The sequence below is a fragment of the Helobdella robusta genome (genome assembly GCF_000326865.2).
Source record: "Helobdella robusta unplaced genomic scaffold HELROscaffold_2, whole genome shotgun sequence".
Lineage (NCBI taxonomy): Eukaryota > Metazoa > Annelida > Clitellata > Rhynchobdellida > Glossiphoniidae > Helobdella > Helobdella robusta.
The window spans coordinates 7,640,275-7,659,573 of record NW_008704083.1 but is presented as its reverse complement, the minus strand read 5'-3'; the positions used below and the strand labels follow the sequence as shown (position 1 = coordinate 7,659,573).

Sequence of the window (19,299 nt, the reverse complement as noted above, 5' to 3'; positions counted from 1 at the left end):
TTAATTTGTGTGGCTATTTACATAATAAAGACCATTTGCTGCCAATAACGTTAAAGAGTTTGACGTCATTAAAAAATTTACCAAAAGGGTAATTTGCCCCCAAAGTTTAAGGGAAGGATTGACTCCTCTTTATGGTTAATTTCAAACTTGTATATACGATCTTAACATTGCTTTGAATGATGTTTAACTGTTAAATACGAATAGTGGTAAACTCTTACCTTAAGCTGTCTTGTTATATATTTTTCACGAAGAAAGTTCTGTTGTGTTTACATACTTGCTTGGTTCATGTTTTGATTTGATTTTATAAATCATTCGAAGACGAACATGCAATTAATTTTTTCTCTCGAAATTCCCGGGTTTGGAAAAATGAGAAAATAAAAAAAATTTATTGTTAGTTGTTGGAATATGAGCAACGTTATCATTATTGTTAGACAGATCGTTACAGTTAAAAATTCATTTTTGTAAGACAACGAGTATAAGCTAGCTGTTATATTAAACGTTGATGCTGGAAACATTAATCTCTTAACAGTAAAATACAATAACGACAATTCTAAACAATGAAATTGACAAACTTTTAAAAATTTCAACAAGAATATTTCAACAGTAACCGCGAATGTCTAGCACGATATTGTCCTTTTACCCTAGCAAATATTTTATGAACAAAACAAAACAAAATTAAAAATTCTTCAACCAATTAAATTTTTATAATTAAAAAATTAACTATAATTGTTGAATTTGATATGATAGTATATAAAAACAGCAATAGCTATATTGATAAATGCAGTAATTGGTTAACAAGTTTAATAACTATACAGATGAATTCAATTAATTTTTAAAATGACCTATCCAATTACATAGTTAAAAATAAACAAGTTGTTTAATTAACACACAATTGAAATAACATGCCTCAATTAATATAATTCAATGTATTATACTAATTAACATATATATATATATATATATATATATATATATATATATATATATATTTGGAATTTTGAAACGGTTATAAACGTTATCGATCCTATTAATGTCTTTGATTTATTAACATATTAAGAAGAATTGAAAAAATAAACAGTTGTTTAACTATTATTACCTTTGAAGTAGTATTAGTAGTTGTAAAAGTCTTAGCAAAAAAGTAGTAGGAGTAAGCAGTAACAGTAGTAGTAAGCAGTAACAGTAGTAGTAGTAGTAATAGTAGTAGTAGTAGTAGTAATAGTAGTAGTAGTAGTAGTAGTAGTAGTAGTAGTAGTAGTAGTAGTAGTAGTAGTAGTAGTAGTAGTAGTAGTAGTAGTAGTAGTAGTAGTAGTAGTAGTAGTAGTAGTAGTAGTAGTAATTATAATAACAATAATGATTTTAAAATAAGTGCAATATTGCTAATAAATTAAGATCAAAAAGTAGTAAAACTAGTTAGCATCAATAGCCATGACAAAGTTTTTATATTTTTCTAGAAATACTTAAGTTTTACTGGTTTTACTAAGTTTGAATGTATTAGATGCATCTAAGTAGTAGGCATAATAATATTGGCTTGTGATCTTTATTTTAAAATGCGTATAAGATTTCATCATCCCTATATCTATCATGTGTACTTGTACATGTTATCTGAATTAGAAGGTTTTAATTTATTTGTAATATATTTAATATAAGACAATTTTTCTAATTTAATAGATTTTATTTGTTACTTGTAATGCAATAACATTAACTCTGAAGATGAAAATGTTTCTGTGGTCCTCCTTAGTCTATCGCAGCATGAAAAGCTGCAATAGAATCATTTGATTGATTTGATCATTAGCGTTGCCCTGGTTATTTATTCCAGATAACGCACGAACTAATATTATAAACATTAAGATCGCTATCTGTACTTATTCATAACAACATTCATCTGTCTGCCTGCGTTACGAAAACGCAACTAACAAAACAGTGGGAACAATGAACCTCAGTAACCAGCATCAACAACAACAACGGCAATATGCAAAAGTGCCTATCTAGACAGTTGTAGCAGAAGTTATCTGATGATTAAGTGTAGCATCGCCGGCAGACGTTCCACCACTACTGCTACCACTGCTTCCAACTCCACACGTGTCGCTAACTTTTGAGAGGTTAAGTGGCCAGCGGACAGGAGAGTAAAATTTTTTTCTCTCGTGGTTCAACATATTGGCAGCTATGATCTCAGTGTCCGTGTTGTACTTTCGAAACTTTGCGAGCTGTTCGGCAAAGAGAAAATGCTTTTGTTGGTTGGATATAAAAAAGGATTTGTCAAACGAAATGTTGGTAATGTTGTTGTTAATGCTGTCGAAGTTCTTGTTGATGTTACAATTATGGTCAGTCATTCTTGTTAAATTGTTTGATGAATTTTTTAATTTTTTCCTTTGGCGTCTGTGAACGTCCGATCGTCTGTCGTAATAAGCGCTGTCATCTTCCGATGACGAAGATGAAATGGTCTTTATGTTGTTGTAATTACCAAATCCTGTCCCGTAATATCCACTGCTCAACATTTCATTACTGTTGTGGTTGTTGACTGTTGTGCTAATGTTTCTAATGTTTCTGCTTGTTTTCTTCGAGCTTCTTTCCTCTTCAAACTGTCTGGCTCGCTCTCTGAGAAGTAGTTTTTTCTGTTGTTTCATTGTACTTTTTACATTTTCCCGACTAGCTTCGGTTAAATTTGAAGAATTCAAATAACAATTACTGCGATTGGACGAATGCAAGTTTGTTGTTGTATTTGTTGTAGCTGTAGATGTCGTCATTAATGATGAAACTGACTTTTGAGTTGTGGCGGCATTTGTGATGGTGTTTTGGTTAGAGTTGCTGGTGCTGTTGTTGCTGCTATTGAAAACAATTTCATCCACTTCAATGTAATCACAATCGCTTTCTTCACCGAACTTGCTGGAATCATAATCATGTCTGTCTATCGTTTGGTAATTATGGCAGATTTTATTGCTTGCATAAAAATTGTTGCCGGTCAAGTAAATGTCATTGTTATTGTTAGAGTAAGGATTGCTTTTGTTAGTAGGGCTTTTGTTTTTAGTATTTCTTTTAATGCAATCGTTTATAATGCAATTATTGTCAGGCAGATAACTGCTGTTATTGGCATTTTTAATGTTCTCCATCGCCAACTTGCACTGCTGGTTGCTGGCGGATATGATGTCTGGAAAAGATTCAAAAGTATCTCGACTGTTTGCGTCCTTGTTGATGTTGTTGTTAATGTCATTATTGTCACCAAAAAAGGAAACATTGTTGTTCTTGATGTCGGCATTTGACATTGAGAACCTCCGCTGAAACATTCTGTCACCGTGATTTTTTGCTCGCTGGAAATTTTCGTGAATATTTTCGTAAAATAATTGAAACGCGTTATTGCAATTTTCAGCGTCGTAAAAATTATTTTTGTTGAATTCTGCGTCGTAAAAAAAGGAATTGTAGCATTCATCAATGTTATTGTTTTTGGCGGTGCCGTTTGCGTGGCCGCTGCTGCTGCTGCTACTGTTGTTGTTGTTGATGTTGTCGATGTTGTTGTTGATGATATTACGAAGAAAGTAATTGTTTTTATTATTGATGTTGTTTTTACTATTACTGTTGTTGTTATTGTTGCAATCTTCATTATGCTGATATGTATTGACTGCCATCTCGTCATTAGGAAGGGGAAAAGAGTTTGAAGTGTTGCAGTATATCGAGTCGTTGTGACAGAAATTTTCATTAACATTTCCCTTTCCAGTGTTATTTGCATTGTTAAAGACATTAAGATGGCTGGCAGCAATGCAATGGAATGAGGTTACATTGGGAGTTTTATTGTTCTGAATGTCGTCGTTGACATTATAAGGAACCGCATATTGATTGTTATTTATTGATTCGTTTTCCATTCTCTCATTTAGTTGTTGTTGCTGTTGTAACAATTGATGGAATTTTTGTTGTTGTAGTGGTGGTGGTTGATTTTGTTGTTGTTGTTTGCTGAAATTCAATTTTTCTTTTTTAGACTTGGGACTCCTAGATAATAAATAACTCGGTTCTGAGGAATCCACTAAGCATTGATTTCCGCCATTGTTAGTATTTTTTTTATTGTTCATGTCGTTGGTATTAATGTATTTGATGTTCATGTTTTTTAGGCTGTTGTTGTTGTTGTTGTTGTTGTCGTTGTTGTCGTTGTTGTTGTTGTTGTTGTGATGGAGACTGATGTTGTTGATGTCATTGAAATTGTTAATGTTGTTGTTATTGCAGTCTATAGATTGTTTCTTTTTGACAATTGGATTATTCTCAAACGTTTTGTCAGTATTTTTGTTAGGATTATTAAAATTAAGGATCTGTTGAATATCGTCTCCGTTGACGTAAAATGAATTTAAAATGTTGATTCTCTGGTTTTGGCTGCTATTATGTTTAATGTCATTGGAGTTTTTGTTGATAGTTTTTAATGTGTTGTTGTTAGTGCTATCTTCATGGTTAGTAGCAATGCAGGCAAGAGAATTTTTTTTGGCATGATCGGCACTGGAGTTTTTCTTCTCATTGTAAATATTTCCAACAGGCCCTTTCACATCACGTTTCTCCGTTCGAAAGATCCGATTATTAAAGATGGAGCTGTAAATTTTGTTCACGTTATTATTTTTCTTACAAATTTTTTTATTTTCGTTAGTATTGCTGTTGTTGTTTTTGTTGTTTTTTAGCTTGTTTTCCGTCTGCTCATCAGTTTTCATCGGATCACATTCATTACGATCAATGCACTGATCGTCGGTGATGTCTCGCTCATTAACAAACTCACTCACGTTATCATCCCGTCTACTGCATGTTGTTCTCTTGGTATGTTTATCCTTTACGTTGTTGTTTATGCTATAATTGTTGTTGTTGTTTGTGTTGTTTTGGATAGTTTTATTGTTAATCAAGTTGTGTATATTAAGGCTGTTAGTGTTTTGGGGCATGACATTTTTACTGTTGTTCGAGCTATTGCTGTGGAGTTTATTGTTGTTTATGTTGCTGTTGTTGATGTTGTTATTCGTGATAATGTTGTTTGTGTTGTTGTTCATTGCGTCGTCTGATAGAGTGTTTTTGTTTTTATAGTTTTGTGGGTCATCAATCTTGGCGACTTGCTTAGCAACGAGTGGTACCCTCAATATTCGGCCATTATGCAGTTTGTATCGTGCGGGCGAACTAATGAAGTTGTCGCTTGTACGTGGCTGTTGTTTTTGTCGCTGCTGCTGCTGAATTTGTTGCTGTGTTTGTGGATAATGTTGAATCTCAGTTAAAGTGTTGACGTTTAAATTTAAGTTGAAATGTTTTATGTTTTCGTAAATTGAGTTATGAGATGTGTTTTTTATACTAGCTGTAGTGATATCTCCATTGTTGTTGATATTTGAAAAACCCTTACTTAAATCCTGAACCTGTCTTGCGTTGTAAAAATTGTTAGTGTAAATGTTATTTGCGATGTTTTCATTCAATACCTGAGAGTTTATTTGAAAGAGTTTCATGCATTGTTCCAACTGGGTTATTCCCATCTTAGGATATGCATATCGGAATGGACTCAAGTTAACTGATGCGTGTGATCTGTCGACGTTCCTCGTTTTCTTATTGCTGTTGCAGATGTTGTTTTTGTTGTTGTTGTTGTCATTATTGTTACTATTTATATTGCCAATGACTTTATTGTTGTTGTTGTTAATATTAGTTTTTGCATTATTTATAATAACGTTGTTAATTTTGTTTTGTTTGTTGTTATTATAGATTTTTTTATCCTCGTCAATAACATTTTTATTAGTGTTGCAGTTGCTATTGCAATTGCAGTTGCCGTTGCAGTTGCCGTTGCAGTTGCCGTTGCAGTTGTTGCAATTATGTTGATTCGAAATATAAAGTGCAGATCGGTCATTAGCATAATAATCAATCTCGCTGCTTTTAGATCGTTGTTTAATACCTTGATATGAAGGTTTTATGGGCTGTTGTAGGAAGAAGTATTTTGAAGTTGCCTCGTTGATGTTGATGTTACTGGAGTTATTGTTGTTAGACTGTAAGTTGTTGTTGTTGATAATGTCATTGAAATTATTTTTTAACTGATATGAGACGCAGTTGTCATCTACAGCAACATTGTTGCCAACACATTTTTTGTTTCTCAACATTTGTAACTCGAGCAACTTCCACTGGCATTGGCATTTCATTCTTTCCAATTCTTCCAACTGTTCATCTCGTTTTCTCAACAGTTTGTTGCCAACTGTTGGTTGAAATTGGTTGTAGTAGTGATACATTTGTTGAATTTGTTTATTAGCAAGATAGCGTGGTAGGTGATATTTTTGTTGTTGCTGCTGTTGTTGTTGTTGCTGGTCGTAAATATAACTTTCGACATCACTAAACCAAGTTTTCTGATTGGCAATTACTCCAGATATCCACGGTTTATTAGTGTTGCAACTGTCATGCATGATGTATGCTTCCTTCAAATCTTTTTTAGCTCCACTGTTCTGCTTGCTGTTGGTGTTGTTTAAAATGCAAACGCTATTGTTAGTGCCGTTGTGTAGGTTGTGATTGTTGTGGGCTGGGTGATGTTTGTCGCGCTGGCTTGCGTTGTAGTTGTTGAGCTGGTGAACGTTCTCGAGCTTGCTGAAGTTTATCTTCTTCGGCGATATATTTGGTTCCTGATAGAAACGATAGTAGCCACTATTTTCAACAGGACACAATATAAAATCACGCGTTTGTTGCAGTTGTTGATGTTGTTGTAGTTGTCGATGTTGTTGTAGTTGTCGATGTTGTTGCAAAAGTGTTTGTTGTTGTTGGAGTTGTTGATGGTGCAGATTAATTGGAATTTGAGTCAGATATACCGTCGTTTGCGATTGGGAATCTGGAAAATGTTGATGTTGAGGATGATGGTGGTAATGATTGTTGAGATGAATGGGCTTTGTGTGCCTAACAGGAGCCGAATCGCTGAAGTGATTCTCAATATTTTCCTGCAAAATTATTTGTTTTTCGTGAAGTTGAAGGTTATTTTAAGATTACGTTAAAAGAAGTGAATACACGCGTGTCTGTAGAAAATAAAGAAAAAAATGAGAAGCAATTAAAAATTGTTGTTAAAACTTTTAAAAGCTAAATTAGTTTATACATTCGTGTATTATTTTCAGTTTCTTAATAAATAGTTTCAGCAAATAATAAGTTACAAAATTCAATTTGTTAAAATAAAAACGAAACAATCATTTAAAGTTTTATGAACAACTACATGTTGAAAACTGCAACAACAAATTCAACAAAAAAATTCTTATAAACCGGAAAAAGACAGCACAGAGAAGTATATACAACACATCCTAGCATGATGATCAGACAGACGTGCATTCAAATTAGGTCAGTCAGCGGTTAGCTCATGTAAAACAATCGCAAAAAATAAAGCACTTTTATCTTCTAGACAGATTTGACAGCCATTAAAATTTATTAAACAATCAATGATTGACATGACGTTTTTGTTCTTGGAGAATCATTTGATAATTTGGAAGAATATTTTGTGATAGATTCAACATTAATTAATTTCTTCGTTAGGAAGATGTAGAACAATTAATGTAGGCTGCAAAAAATTTTGAAAATAATTAAAAAAAAATTACAAGTCTCAAAAACATGTGGGCAAAATAATGCTAATGTTTCAACGATATAACCTTCCATCTAGCTAGTCGGTACGGAAGCAATTATAAAGATGAGATATCATAAAGAGCCATCCATTAAATGTGACCGTGTATTGGACTGAATAATTAAATGCCTTATCTATGATCGAGTTTGATTATGTTCAGTGCTTTATTTTGTTTGTTCGTCTACAATGATGTGCTTTTTCTGTATTTGTTTAAAAATACTTCCCTGTATGTTCATTGCTGGTATTTTTATTAATAACTATGGTTATATTTGGTTTAGAGATATTAAGGAAAACGACTAAACGTAATGTTGAACCAAAGCTGTTTATTTAAATTTATTTTTAAGTTTAAAAATAAAAAAATAAAACTACGAAAATTTTCATGGGACCGTTTAATTTGGATTTGGACAAAATTAGCTGATTCAGTTAGTTTCCGATTGCAGAGAACCAATACTTTGTTCTTCTATCATGCCATTACATGGGTTTCGCGAATAGACACGTACTGCTACTGTGCATACAGACACATTAGACGTTCAAACAACCATGCGTACATCTTTATAACCATTGTTGTAGATTATCATGATCACCATAACTCATTATTTCAATCATTATGTTATACATAGAACATTTTAATATCACACACACCCATATCACACACACATCAATGTGGTCATCAATTCACACACACATCATTTTAATCACCATTTCACACACACACACATACACAAACATTAATATGATTATAATATCACGCACACACACATCATTTCAATCACTATATCAAACACACACATACACAACAATGAAAATTCCACGTTCTGACGTGTCGTTATAGCCTCATATGACAAAAATTCATATGCGTTTATTTCAAACAACATTTTTAGTAATAAAAAGATAGAAATAGCTGCTATGGAGGTAAAAAAAAACATTTCAATTCTTTTCAATATACTGTATTATTACTGTAGCGATAGATTATCAAATAGCACGGTTACATCGATAAACATGCAAATTAACTACATGGCTCAATTGCAACGGTAGCCGTAAGTCAAAATCACCAATTTTATTCTAAAATTTAGCTATTAGTATACAATGGCATCATTTAATTTTTAGATCCAGAATGATTCGTGAAGAAAGAGAAATATAAAATGAATTTTTTGTTTGTTATAAACTGACAATTCTTCCGAAACGTGACTCGTTTATTTATATTTTTATTAAGTTTCTAAGTTTCTATTAGGTAAAGCTTTGTTTCATAAAATGTTTTACATATGTTATTTATCCTAATTTATGTACAATCATAATATAAACATGTAATTGTTTTGACTTGAACTTTGCACGCAAATGTGTGCAATGTACAAGTCAATGGTCAATGTTTGTTGTATGTTATAATATATGATTGTGTGTTTTATGCTGTATGAATTGTTTGTGGATGCGCTGAAATGAGCATGAGGCCAGGGCAGATGACAAGCATTTGTTCATGTGTCTCCAGGTGCGAAACGTACTGCATCAATTTTTTTTTTATTGAAGGTAACTCATCGATGGACCGCTAGGGTAGGGAAAGATGAGGAAGATGAAAATGAAGAAAATAAGATGATGGTGGTAATGACGAAATGATGATGATGATGAGGATGATGATGAAAACAATAATGAAATGAAGGGGATGATGAAAATGATTATGAAAATGATTATGAAATCCAGATGATGAAAATAAAATCAAGATGATGATAAAATGAAAATGGCGATACATTTTTTAAGATTTCGATAATTTTTACATTACCTCGTCATCACATCAATCAACACATCAACACGTCATCACGTAACAACAATTGATGTCATCATCACATCAACTGACCATCTCATCAGAACTATCCTCATTTTTGGTACTTTCATCAGTTCTTCCGATGCCACTATCTTTCTCGTGAGCGCTGGTGTCCACGAACTCCATCAAACCAGTTGTGTTTGTAATACTCGCAATGGCAGAAGTAGATTCTAAAAGAAGTTTTGAATGAATAAGTTACGAGAGGATGTTACAAGAGCCGTTTTAATTTGTGTAAAGAATAAATTATTTCCGATGAAATTTTAAATTTTTATTAAATTCAAAAATTGCCAGCTGTAAAAATAAATCAGTTTTGTCTTTATATGATTTTTTGAAAGGAATAGTTTAACAGAATCCATCCATTTGCATCTACATTGACACACATTGGCATTGACGGATTGAAAGCGCAAACATAATGATCTAACATTCATTTATTTGCTAATTTTTTGTTCATTCATCTATTTATTTGTTTATCCATTTACTGATTCCTTTGTTTATTCACTAACAATGAATGAAGACCTACAAATTAAAGTTCTAATCAGAATTCACTGAAACGTCGAGTGAAACCTCACAACGTGAATCCGTTCTCTCGTTCAAGAACGTTAATAGGATACACGCACACAAATGAAACAAGCTGATGAAGAATAATATGCACACAGTGACAGAACACTGTTTGGAATTGTGGACGTGATCTGACTGACTGTGGCGTGATGTGAGTGAGCTACGTCTGTTTGTTGTGCGCATGTGTGTTGCGTCTCGTCGACAGAAATTTGAGGCCGTGTAATAACGTGAAGGAAGGTGCCGATAACAAAAGGACATAAATATGCCAAGGCTACTGGCCCGATAAAATGAGTTATGTGGCGAGTATTGGGCGATGCTTTGAATAAATAAGTAAAACCGCTAAGAGATGTGGAAACATGACCTCTAGGCGTTCATTGTTTTTATGCTTAAATACATGAACCAATAATGGATAACTTGATGATGATATTCCACTGAATAACACATTGTTAAATTTTTGGAAAACGCAATTATATTTATGTTCAAATATTTATAAACAAGTCATCTACTCGATGTAAAGACCGTTTAAAGTTGGTTGGAGGTATAAAACGCCTCATAAAATGTGGCGAACTGTGAGCATGTTGTTCAATATATTTCAAAATTACCAGCCATTTTCGATATTATTGCTGCTGCACGCCTACCCTAACGATTCTCTATCTCCTTTTGAAGAGGACTAGGACTTCTGCTCGATGATCTAATGACCAGCCGGTATTAAACATTTTATTGGCATCTTATCTATTAAAAAAATAATACGCTCAAAATAAAGTTAATAATTAAAAATTGGAAAGAAGAAAAATAAAAAAATGTTTTTTCCATGCAATATTCTGTAACAAAAAGTTGTTAAACGTTTCTATATTATTTTTTGTAAATATCTATATACTAAACCTTACCACTGCCTTGTTCATGATGTGAATTGAACTGAGGGTGTGTAGGCAATTTCTCGCGCTAATATCACCAGCGCTCGCGTCTACACGAACAATTATATGGAAAAACAATGCATAAATTTTTCATTAAAAGAATATAAACATTTCGTATTAGAACAGTTTTTGTTGAAGAAATGTAAATTTTAGTTTCAAAAGGGTTTGTTTTGTCATATTAATAAGGATAATAATAGTATGACAATATGATACTAGTAAAGTTATAATTCATATTAAATCAGTTCAATGATATTGATAAAAATAATTAAAACACAATATGTTAAAATAAAAATAGTAATAATAATGTTGATGATAGTGAAGCATACGTGCGGTCGTCATCGTAATAGTATTAGTGGTGAATCCGTATTATATTTGTTTTACTGTGTATTTGCATGCTTTATTAAGACTTATGCCTCGTTTATTGGTATCAGGCAAATAACAATCCATCAAGGGATTGTAGCTTGGTGCAGCGCGAATAATAATTTAGTACCTGAAATTTTTTCGGTTCATCCTTTTCTCGCGTCATCATTTTGTTTTTGACAATGTCACTTGTATTTTGGTCGGCGCGATGGGTCAGTGGTTAAAGTGCTTGGCACCGTTGATACAGTGTTGTGGTTCGAATGTTAAGAGATCCCAGCTTCTATCACATGCAAACGTGCGTTATGAGTTGATTCACGTGAATATGCATACACTGCGTGTGTGTGTGTGGTGTGTGTGTAGTGTGTTTGTGTGTGTGTTTGTGTGTGTTTTATTAACAACAATGTGCCTTAGCAGATTGCCATGGAAAAAATGGCATTAAATAACATCATTTAATGAAAGGCAGAAGGGCGTTCTCCAAGGAGTAGCACTAAACGTTTACCATTTTTGAGAACATTTTTTCAATATGGTAGAGTTAACAAACTTTTATGAAATGAAAAATAATAATTTATGACACTTTTGAGGGTTTTTTTGTTCTCTGCGCCACACAAATCTGTGAAAATTTCACCCCGACTTAATATCACCCCAAACTTCAAATATTTACAAGTTTCAAAAGCGGCCAAAAATATATGCACATCTACCCCCGATCGTAAAGAAATGAATGTGATGTAATTTGATGTAATGTGGTTTAATGTGATTTAATGTGATGTAACAAGCTATTATGCTTAATTTCATTGCAAATTGTTTCAAGTTTATTTCATTTAGTTTTTATTCTATTTAGTTTAGTACTCCCGACGCTATGTATAGGGTATGTATAATGAATATATTATTTATTATTTACTGTGATCACATTCTTGTTCACAAAATTTTTTTTAAAAATGTAGGGTGATTCGATTGTTGTATTTTTAAAAAATTATGTTCTTATATTCACATGAAACATGATAAGCTGTGATGTGATGTTATGTGATGTGATATAGGAGTTAATATAACATGTTTTTATCATGCTACTTATGAGTATATGATAATATAATGAAACATCATTATATCTGCGTAATCATTAAAGTATAATGCTGCATAAAAAACTACACTTTGCCATGATAAATTCGTTAATAAAATTTATGGGCACTTCGTTTAAACTTGTTTTTATAAAAAAAATTTAATTATGCGATTTACGACATGAAATGGTTAATTATCAACAGATAAAATATAAAAAAATTTAAACAGGCAATAAAAAAATTTCAAAAGTATATTTTAGTTCAAATTAATTAATCACGCAATGAAAAATGTGATATTAAATGATGAATGAGCAATGAATAAAACAATAATGACCCACTTTAATAAAGTATGAGAAAGTTCTTCAAACAATGCAGAAATTCAGGTCACATGCAAAGTTATCCGACAAATGCAAGATTAAATATCAATACAAGCCAACATATGAACAGGCAAACAGATGAACAGCCAAACAAACACAAAGAGACAAACGTCTGAACAAACAAACAAGCAGGCAAACAATAAAAAATAATTCATTCATTCATTTCATTCCACTATACAAACATTGAGGAGGTAATGTTGCATTCATTCGCACGTATCATAAAGCAGATGTCCTCCAAATATTCTGACTTTTATACCGCCATGTGCTCAACGTGTGCATGTGTGCAAGTGTTTTTATGTATATGTGTATGTATATATTTGTTTATGCTTGTACAAAAACTGTGTTGATTGAGAATGTTCATATATGTTTGCAAGGAAATGTTCGAACATGTTTGCAAGAGAATGTTTGAACATGTTTGCAAGGGAATGTTCAAACATGTTTGCAAGGGAATGTTCAAACATATTTGCAAGGGAATGTTCAAACATATTTGCAATGGTATCATTTATGATGTCTACATGTTTGTATGAGTTTGCGTGGAAGTTGATTGCATGTTTGCGACCTGTTTGTACATCTGCATTTATGCTTGTCTGTATGTAAACATCTATGTGTAAGTGAGAACTTGTTATGTTTTTGTGTCTATATCTATATGTAATTTAAGTTTTGTGTATACATGTGTGCTTATGTGTTTGTTCTTGTGAAAGTTTACCATTGTGCATGTGCTTAAATAAGCTAGCTGTACGTTTTCAGTTAACGAAATAACAAAAATTAAAAATATTTATTTTCATACATTTCAAATTAATCTGTAAAATGATTATGCAATAATAACTTTGTAAACTTTGTAAACATATGTCAGTATCAACCATCTAACTTCTTATAAATACTGAAATAGCATGGTTCTACAGGCAAAGGCGGTTTAATTTAAAAAACCTGGCCGTATATACCAACATGTACACTAAATTATGGAAAAATTTGCTGAAACATATTGCACCCCAAACTGAAACGGGCTCCCTGAACACAGCATACATCATCAACCCATCCACAATGTGAAAATAATTTTAGCACTCTGCCTGATTCCACACTATACACAAATCATCTATAAAGCTCGTTTACAAGACACACACGCACGCACACATACACACACACACACACACGTGTTAATGTTTATGTGACTGCTATGGATTTCCTTACTTTTATCTTTACAAGAGAAAAACTGAATGTATTGTGGGTCGTCGAGTGAATCGCTTTTCAGGACTTTTCTACACTTGGTTGGATGCATAAATACGGAAGACCCTATTTATGTGCTTCTATAAGTTTTATTGCTCAGTTTACGCTCGTCTTGCTTTCTGCACTTCGTTCTATCAATTTGCTCTTTACGGGTTTTATACTTGTAGACATGTTATGTAAACTAACATGTACTGAGATTAGTTGACTTTTGTTAATTCAAACCACACTACACAATTCTCTCTTTCTCACACACACACACACACACATTCAACAAGCATTCTTTGGAAAAAAACCAACACGAACAAAAATTGCCAACAAATAGATAGATAAAAAATTCATGTCAGGTTACATATTGAGATGTCGCACAAACAACAAATATTTCCATCTGCCAACCGACATAACTTTCATATTTGTACACGGTGTTGAGTGTACGTGTGAATATGTTTGCAGCTTGTTTCCACACGCTGTTTGCTTGCATACCAACAACAAATATCAAGCCTCTACGGTCTTGCCGTGTTTTCATTTCAAATTAGAAGATCACAAGCAACATACACAGCCAAACAAACAACCTGGTTTTAAAAACATGTATGGTAGAAAACATTTTCGTACGTACGTCAACAACGAAGTCATGAAGAAAAAAATTTTATTTAAATTTTACAAAATATAAAACCAAAAATTTTAAAAAAACCACCAAAGTTGTATTTTTGCATTTTAAATAAGCGCGAAAAACAGCAAAGGAGAGAACACACCGACGAACGCAATGAGCGCCAGACAGCACGTTTCCACATGCTTACAAACTAACAACAAACACATCATCTCTTACATAAACCTCCCTAGCGTGTACAACATCTCCACAACATAAACAATCTCCACACAGACATGCGTACAAACTACAAAAAAATCCCCACACGTACAACTTGCGTGTACAGGAGTTGTACAGAGCCCCACAAACAAGTAAGTCTTGCGTACACGAAGAATCAATGCGTGTCAATGAATGTTGCTATTTAATTTGCCTAACAAACCATAGAAACAACACGCTGTACATCTGCCTGCCTTGGACTTTATTCACATCTGCAGTGATAAGTTCAAGACAGGATATGTTTGTGTGTGTCAATTTTGAGCTTTGATAACAATCAAAAATATGTATTGATGAATAGTTTTATTGTAATTACAATTTGCATTCTCCTAATTTTTTGCAAGTTTTTTCACAAATTTTGGAATATTTTAAATATTTTCAATATGATTGAGAATCAACGTCCTCAACAAACAACAATGCCACCAGTAACAACACAGAGTGGCCAATGCAGCAAGGGGATGCGTAGGGAGATGCCCCCTCCTTCTACCAGCAGACCATGAAAGAGGAAAATATTGAAAATTCTGTGAGAACTGTAGAAATAAAGTAAACGAAATAAGGAATTTCGAAAATCAGTCTCTCCTACAAAAACTGGAATGAACGGAAAATACGGGAATCAGCAAGAAAGGTCACCGTCTTCACAAGTGTGAAACCCTCACCACCGCAAACTTCTCGATCCACCACATTAGAACCCCTCAAAGAAATAAAAAGAACAATACTCAGGATGGCCAGGAAGAGTCAAAAAAAAACTCATCGAGCACAGCCATTCATATGTCCATTAAAGCTCTTTAACTCATCATATAACATTTATTTTCAATACCATCAGTCATTTGTTGTTATATATATATATATATATATATATATACATATTTGTTGTTATATATATATATATATATATACACACACACACATTTATCACGATACACGTTAGTACATATGATAGATTTATTACAATTTATTGATAGCAATAAAAGCCCAGAGAATCTACATTAAAGAGCAGAGAGGCCTGGACATAAGCGGACCAGCACATAAACATTCATGATCTATGCATGATCTAAACAAGGTTCATTCATTTATATTCAACATTCCGTATGTTATCGTTCAGTTTTTCGTGAATAAGATGCGACCTGCAACGTGGCTCTGATAATTTAAACTCCGCCCGTCACAATTTATTGCGAATGCCATGTTTTATTAAATCATTCATTACACTTTTGCTGCGTTTTGATGGTTGTAAATAAAGTAATGTGAATAAGATATGCGTGTAGCGATGGATAACATAGGTTATAAGCATGCAAGTATGCTTCGTAACTGCTGAGCCTCATAATACAGCGACACCACCATAACAAAAGTATACGCCCACACTAAGTTGCCCCACAATAAGCTTTCTCACTCCGATAATCAAATACTGAAATTACAACACAGCCACACAAAAGCCACATAGCACTACGACAAAAACAAAAGCACAACCAACCAACTACATTGCTGGCGCAAAGCACTAGCACAGAAACAACAACACCACCACAACCAACTACACATTTGTTCCATCAACAGCTCCAGCTGCCCAGACACGCGAATGTCTTATTAAAGGAAAACTGACGCGTTATGTCAAGTAAATGACATTGACCTTGGCACAGTGTTTGCATGTGATCTTGCACGTGTGTTCTGGTTTATGAGTCCTGCGGCATAATGCGCGCGTTTGTGGCAAGTATTACCATTTGGTTGGCGCAAGCTTCTTCCTGCCTCCTTCGTTAATGTGCTGCTTAGATTAATGTTGGAGAACCTTGCTGCGTTACATACATCGCTGTCCTGATCATGTTGCTGCTTTTGTTTCTGCAGTTGTCGTTGCTGCTGGTGGCGATGGTGATAAGTAGCAGTGGTGAGAGTTTGTTGTTGTTGTTGTTGATAATAATTTTCTTGTTTGTTAGTTTGAGCCGCACTGCGTTATTACAAACGCGCATTTTTTTTTGCAATTTCCTTGGCCTCCGAACGTGTTTCTGAATATACTAAAATATTTATTTGGGCTTCTAATTAAAAATTTTTTAAATTGAAATGTGTTTCCATTCAAGATTTTGTGAAAATATTAAAATGAAAACTTACGTTTCGACGCACATTAAGAATAACGCAAGCAAAGCGCTGCGTGTGCTGCTTTAATGAGAAGAGCGACATTCGCATAAACAGATGAATTTAATATTTTGCAGGTCAAAATAAGTTAGCAGTTGTTGTCCAATGGCACAAAGCGTTGATAAATGACGAGGATATGTTGAATCAAGCATACAATTTCATCTGGATCCCTTCCACATTTCTTTTAATTAAAATCCTTACATAGGGAAAGGCTGCATTCTAACTTCTCGTTTCAAAAATTGAAAGCCCACCGCTAATACAGATATATGTATAAACATACAAACAATAACACACATATATACACACAAACACACACACACAAACACGCTCAAACACACATTACTCGTTGTGTTGAACGCCATAAAGTGCATTTTATTAAAATTTCACAGAAATCGTTTAGTTAATTCACTACACAAATATTAATAATTGCGCAGGCCGACACACACGCACACACAAACATTAACAGATACACATGCACGTAAGTTCATTAATACACTTGCTTCTTCAAATATTTGAAAAAACACACCAACCTAGTCTTCTTTAAAATATGCACTTGTTGAAACACTCATGCATACAGATTTTTATGTACTTTGGATACGCAAAAATATACAGTAACTGAATACGCACGCACACACAAACACATACACATACAAACATGATCAAAATACACATCTGATAAAACAAACAACACCATCAACTTTTGAAAGCTACAATATTTGAACTTGGCCATGTTGGGTCGGCTACATGACACCACCCTCCATGCCTACCAACCAACCATCCAACGGGGCACCTTTTGTGTGGTGTCATCATTGGCGATCCATGTTTGTGCGAGATGTCGCTGATGATACGTTGGTGTGGGCGGATGGAAAATATTTTGTCTCATTGTTTGGTTCGGCATTGCACATAGTTGCGATATTCGTAACGTTTTTCAACTGAATTTCATTTTGTTTTTGTTTATGGCGTTTTTTTACGTAATTTGCTTTTTAAAATTGATTAAAGCCTTCCCAGTTGACCAAATTAAACTATGATCTCCATGAAAAAAATCTAAGTCGTAAAAATTTATTTATATGTTTATTTCATAAATTGTTCGTTTTTAATTAAATTAAAGTCCAAACGACACTGAATAAAAAACTTTTCATTTTAATTTAATTCACATCAACAAAACAAAAAGTTTCGAAAACAGCCTAATATCACAAAAATTAATTACAAATAAAAAGTTTCTAGGCAAAAACTCATGCACAGTCAACTTTTTTTTTCTATTTTGTTTCCACGTTTTTGAAAATATTTTGAAAGCACTTTTCGTTAAAAGTTTCAGCACAGAGGGGCATATTCACAAGTGAATAGCTAAATAAACTATCTTCTCTTACGACCGTTTTAGCATTTCCGAGCCGGTTTTGGAAAAAGGCATAAATTTTCGAAGAAGTTGAAAAAAAATCTGATGAATAAACAGCATTAACCGCTGAGCAAACATAAAAAAGATTGCAAATTATGTTCTGGCTGTTGAAAAAAAAATTCTTTTTCTCATAAAATTTTTTTTCTGCGAATTTTGTGAAAAACGAAAAAGTTTGAAAGTAATATAAATAGAAATGATTTGCTTGGGACATAATGAGGAATGCACAAATAAAAACCAATTACTTTCTGACAATTGAAAATTTAGATCTACCGCTGTTATCTTATCGTGAATTATTATCATCAGCACTTCATTTTGTATAATCATCATCATCATCCTTTTCATCTCCTTCATCTTTACCATTTTTGAATTTTTATTATCCTCATCGTCATCTGCCCACCTTCAAATGTTAAAATTACTTATTTCATTTATTTGGTTTGATCAATTGGACATTTTGTTTTTTGTTATCTTATATAAAACCTTCTTATTCTCTCAATAAATTATCTAATTATCTTCAAATCAGATTATACGGCAATCGTGGTTATTATGTTTTATTATGACATTATTTCGTCTTCATTGTTGTCACTTCTCGAAAATTTAAAAGTATTAAAGAAAATTTTTTATTCATTTGGCTAGAGCATTACAATTGAAATTTTTCAAAATCTTTCGTTTCTGATACATATAATGTTTACGTTGTTGTTGTATAGTTTTATTGAATTAACAATATCTAATATTATTTTCCCCACATAAAATGATAACATTGCGTTCATTATATAATTTAAAAATTTTTATTTACCAAAACTTTTTTCATCCCATACTTTTTTTACAGAACTAATTAGAATTGAAATCATGAAACTTCATTCTGACTTGACAAACCACACTCCTGTGCAGTCAGTTGCACCTCAGCTTGAAACATTTTTATACGAGTTTGTAACATACAAACATTTTTTATGAATGTCCATTTTTTTTTAAACATCAACATGAAATACTTATAAAAATGGCGTTCGTACTTGATTTTTGTCAAAAATTTTCATGTAATTGTTAGTGTTTCTGTTTGCGTGAACGTT

At 33.0% G+C, this 19,299-nt stretch overlaps 1 protein-coding gene across 1 annotated transcript; it reads right to left on the bottom strand.

The window, feature by feature from the left end:
• Positions 1 to 1,985: 1,985 nt before the first annotated feature.
• Positions 1,986 to 10,124, bottom strand: HELRODRAFT_160655 (hypothetical protein; the record flags this gene model as incomplete). Its single annotated transcript, XM_009017602.1, has 3 exons — positions 1,986 to 6,905; positions 9,417 to 9,553; positions 10,082 to 10,124. 3 exons carry the CDS (start codon positions 10,122 to 10,124, stop codon positions 1,986 to 1,988), a joined length of 5,100 nt encoding a protein of 1,699 aa, XP_009015850.1.
• Positions 10,125 to 19,299: the final 9,175 nt, after the last annotated feature.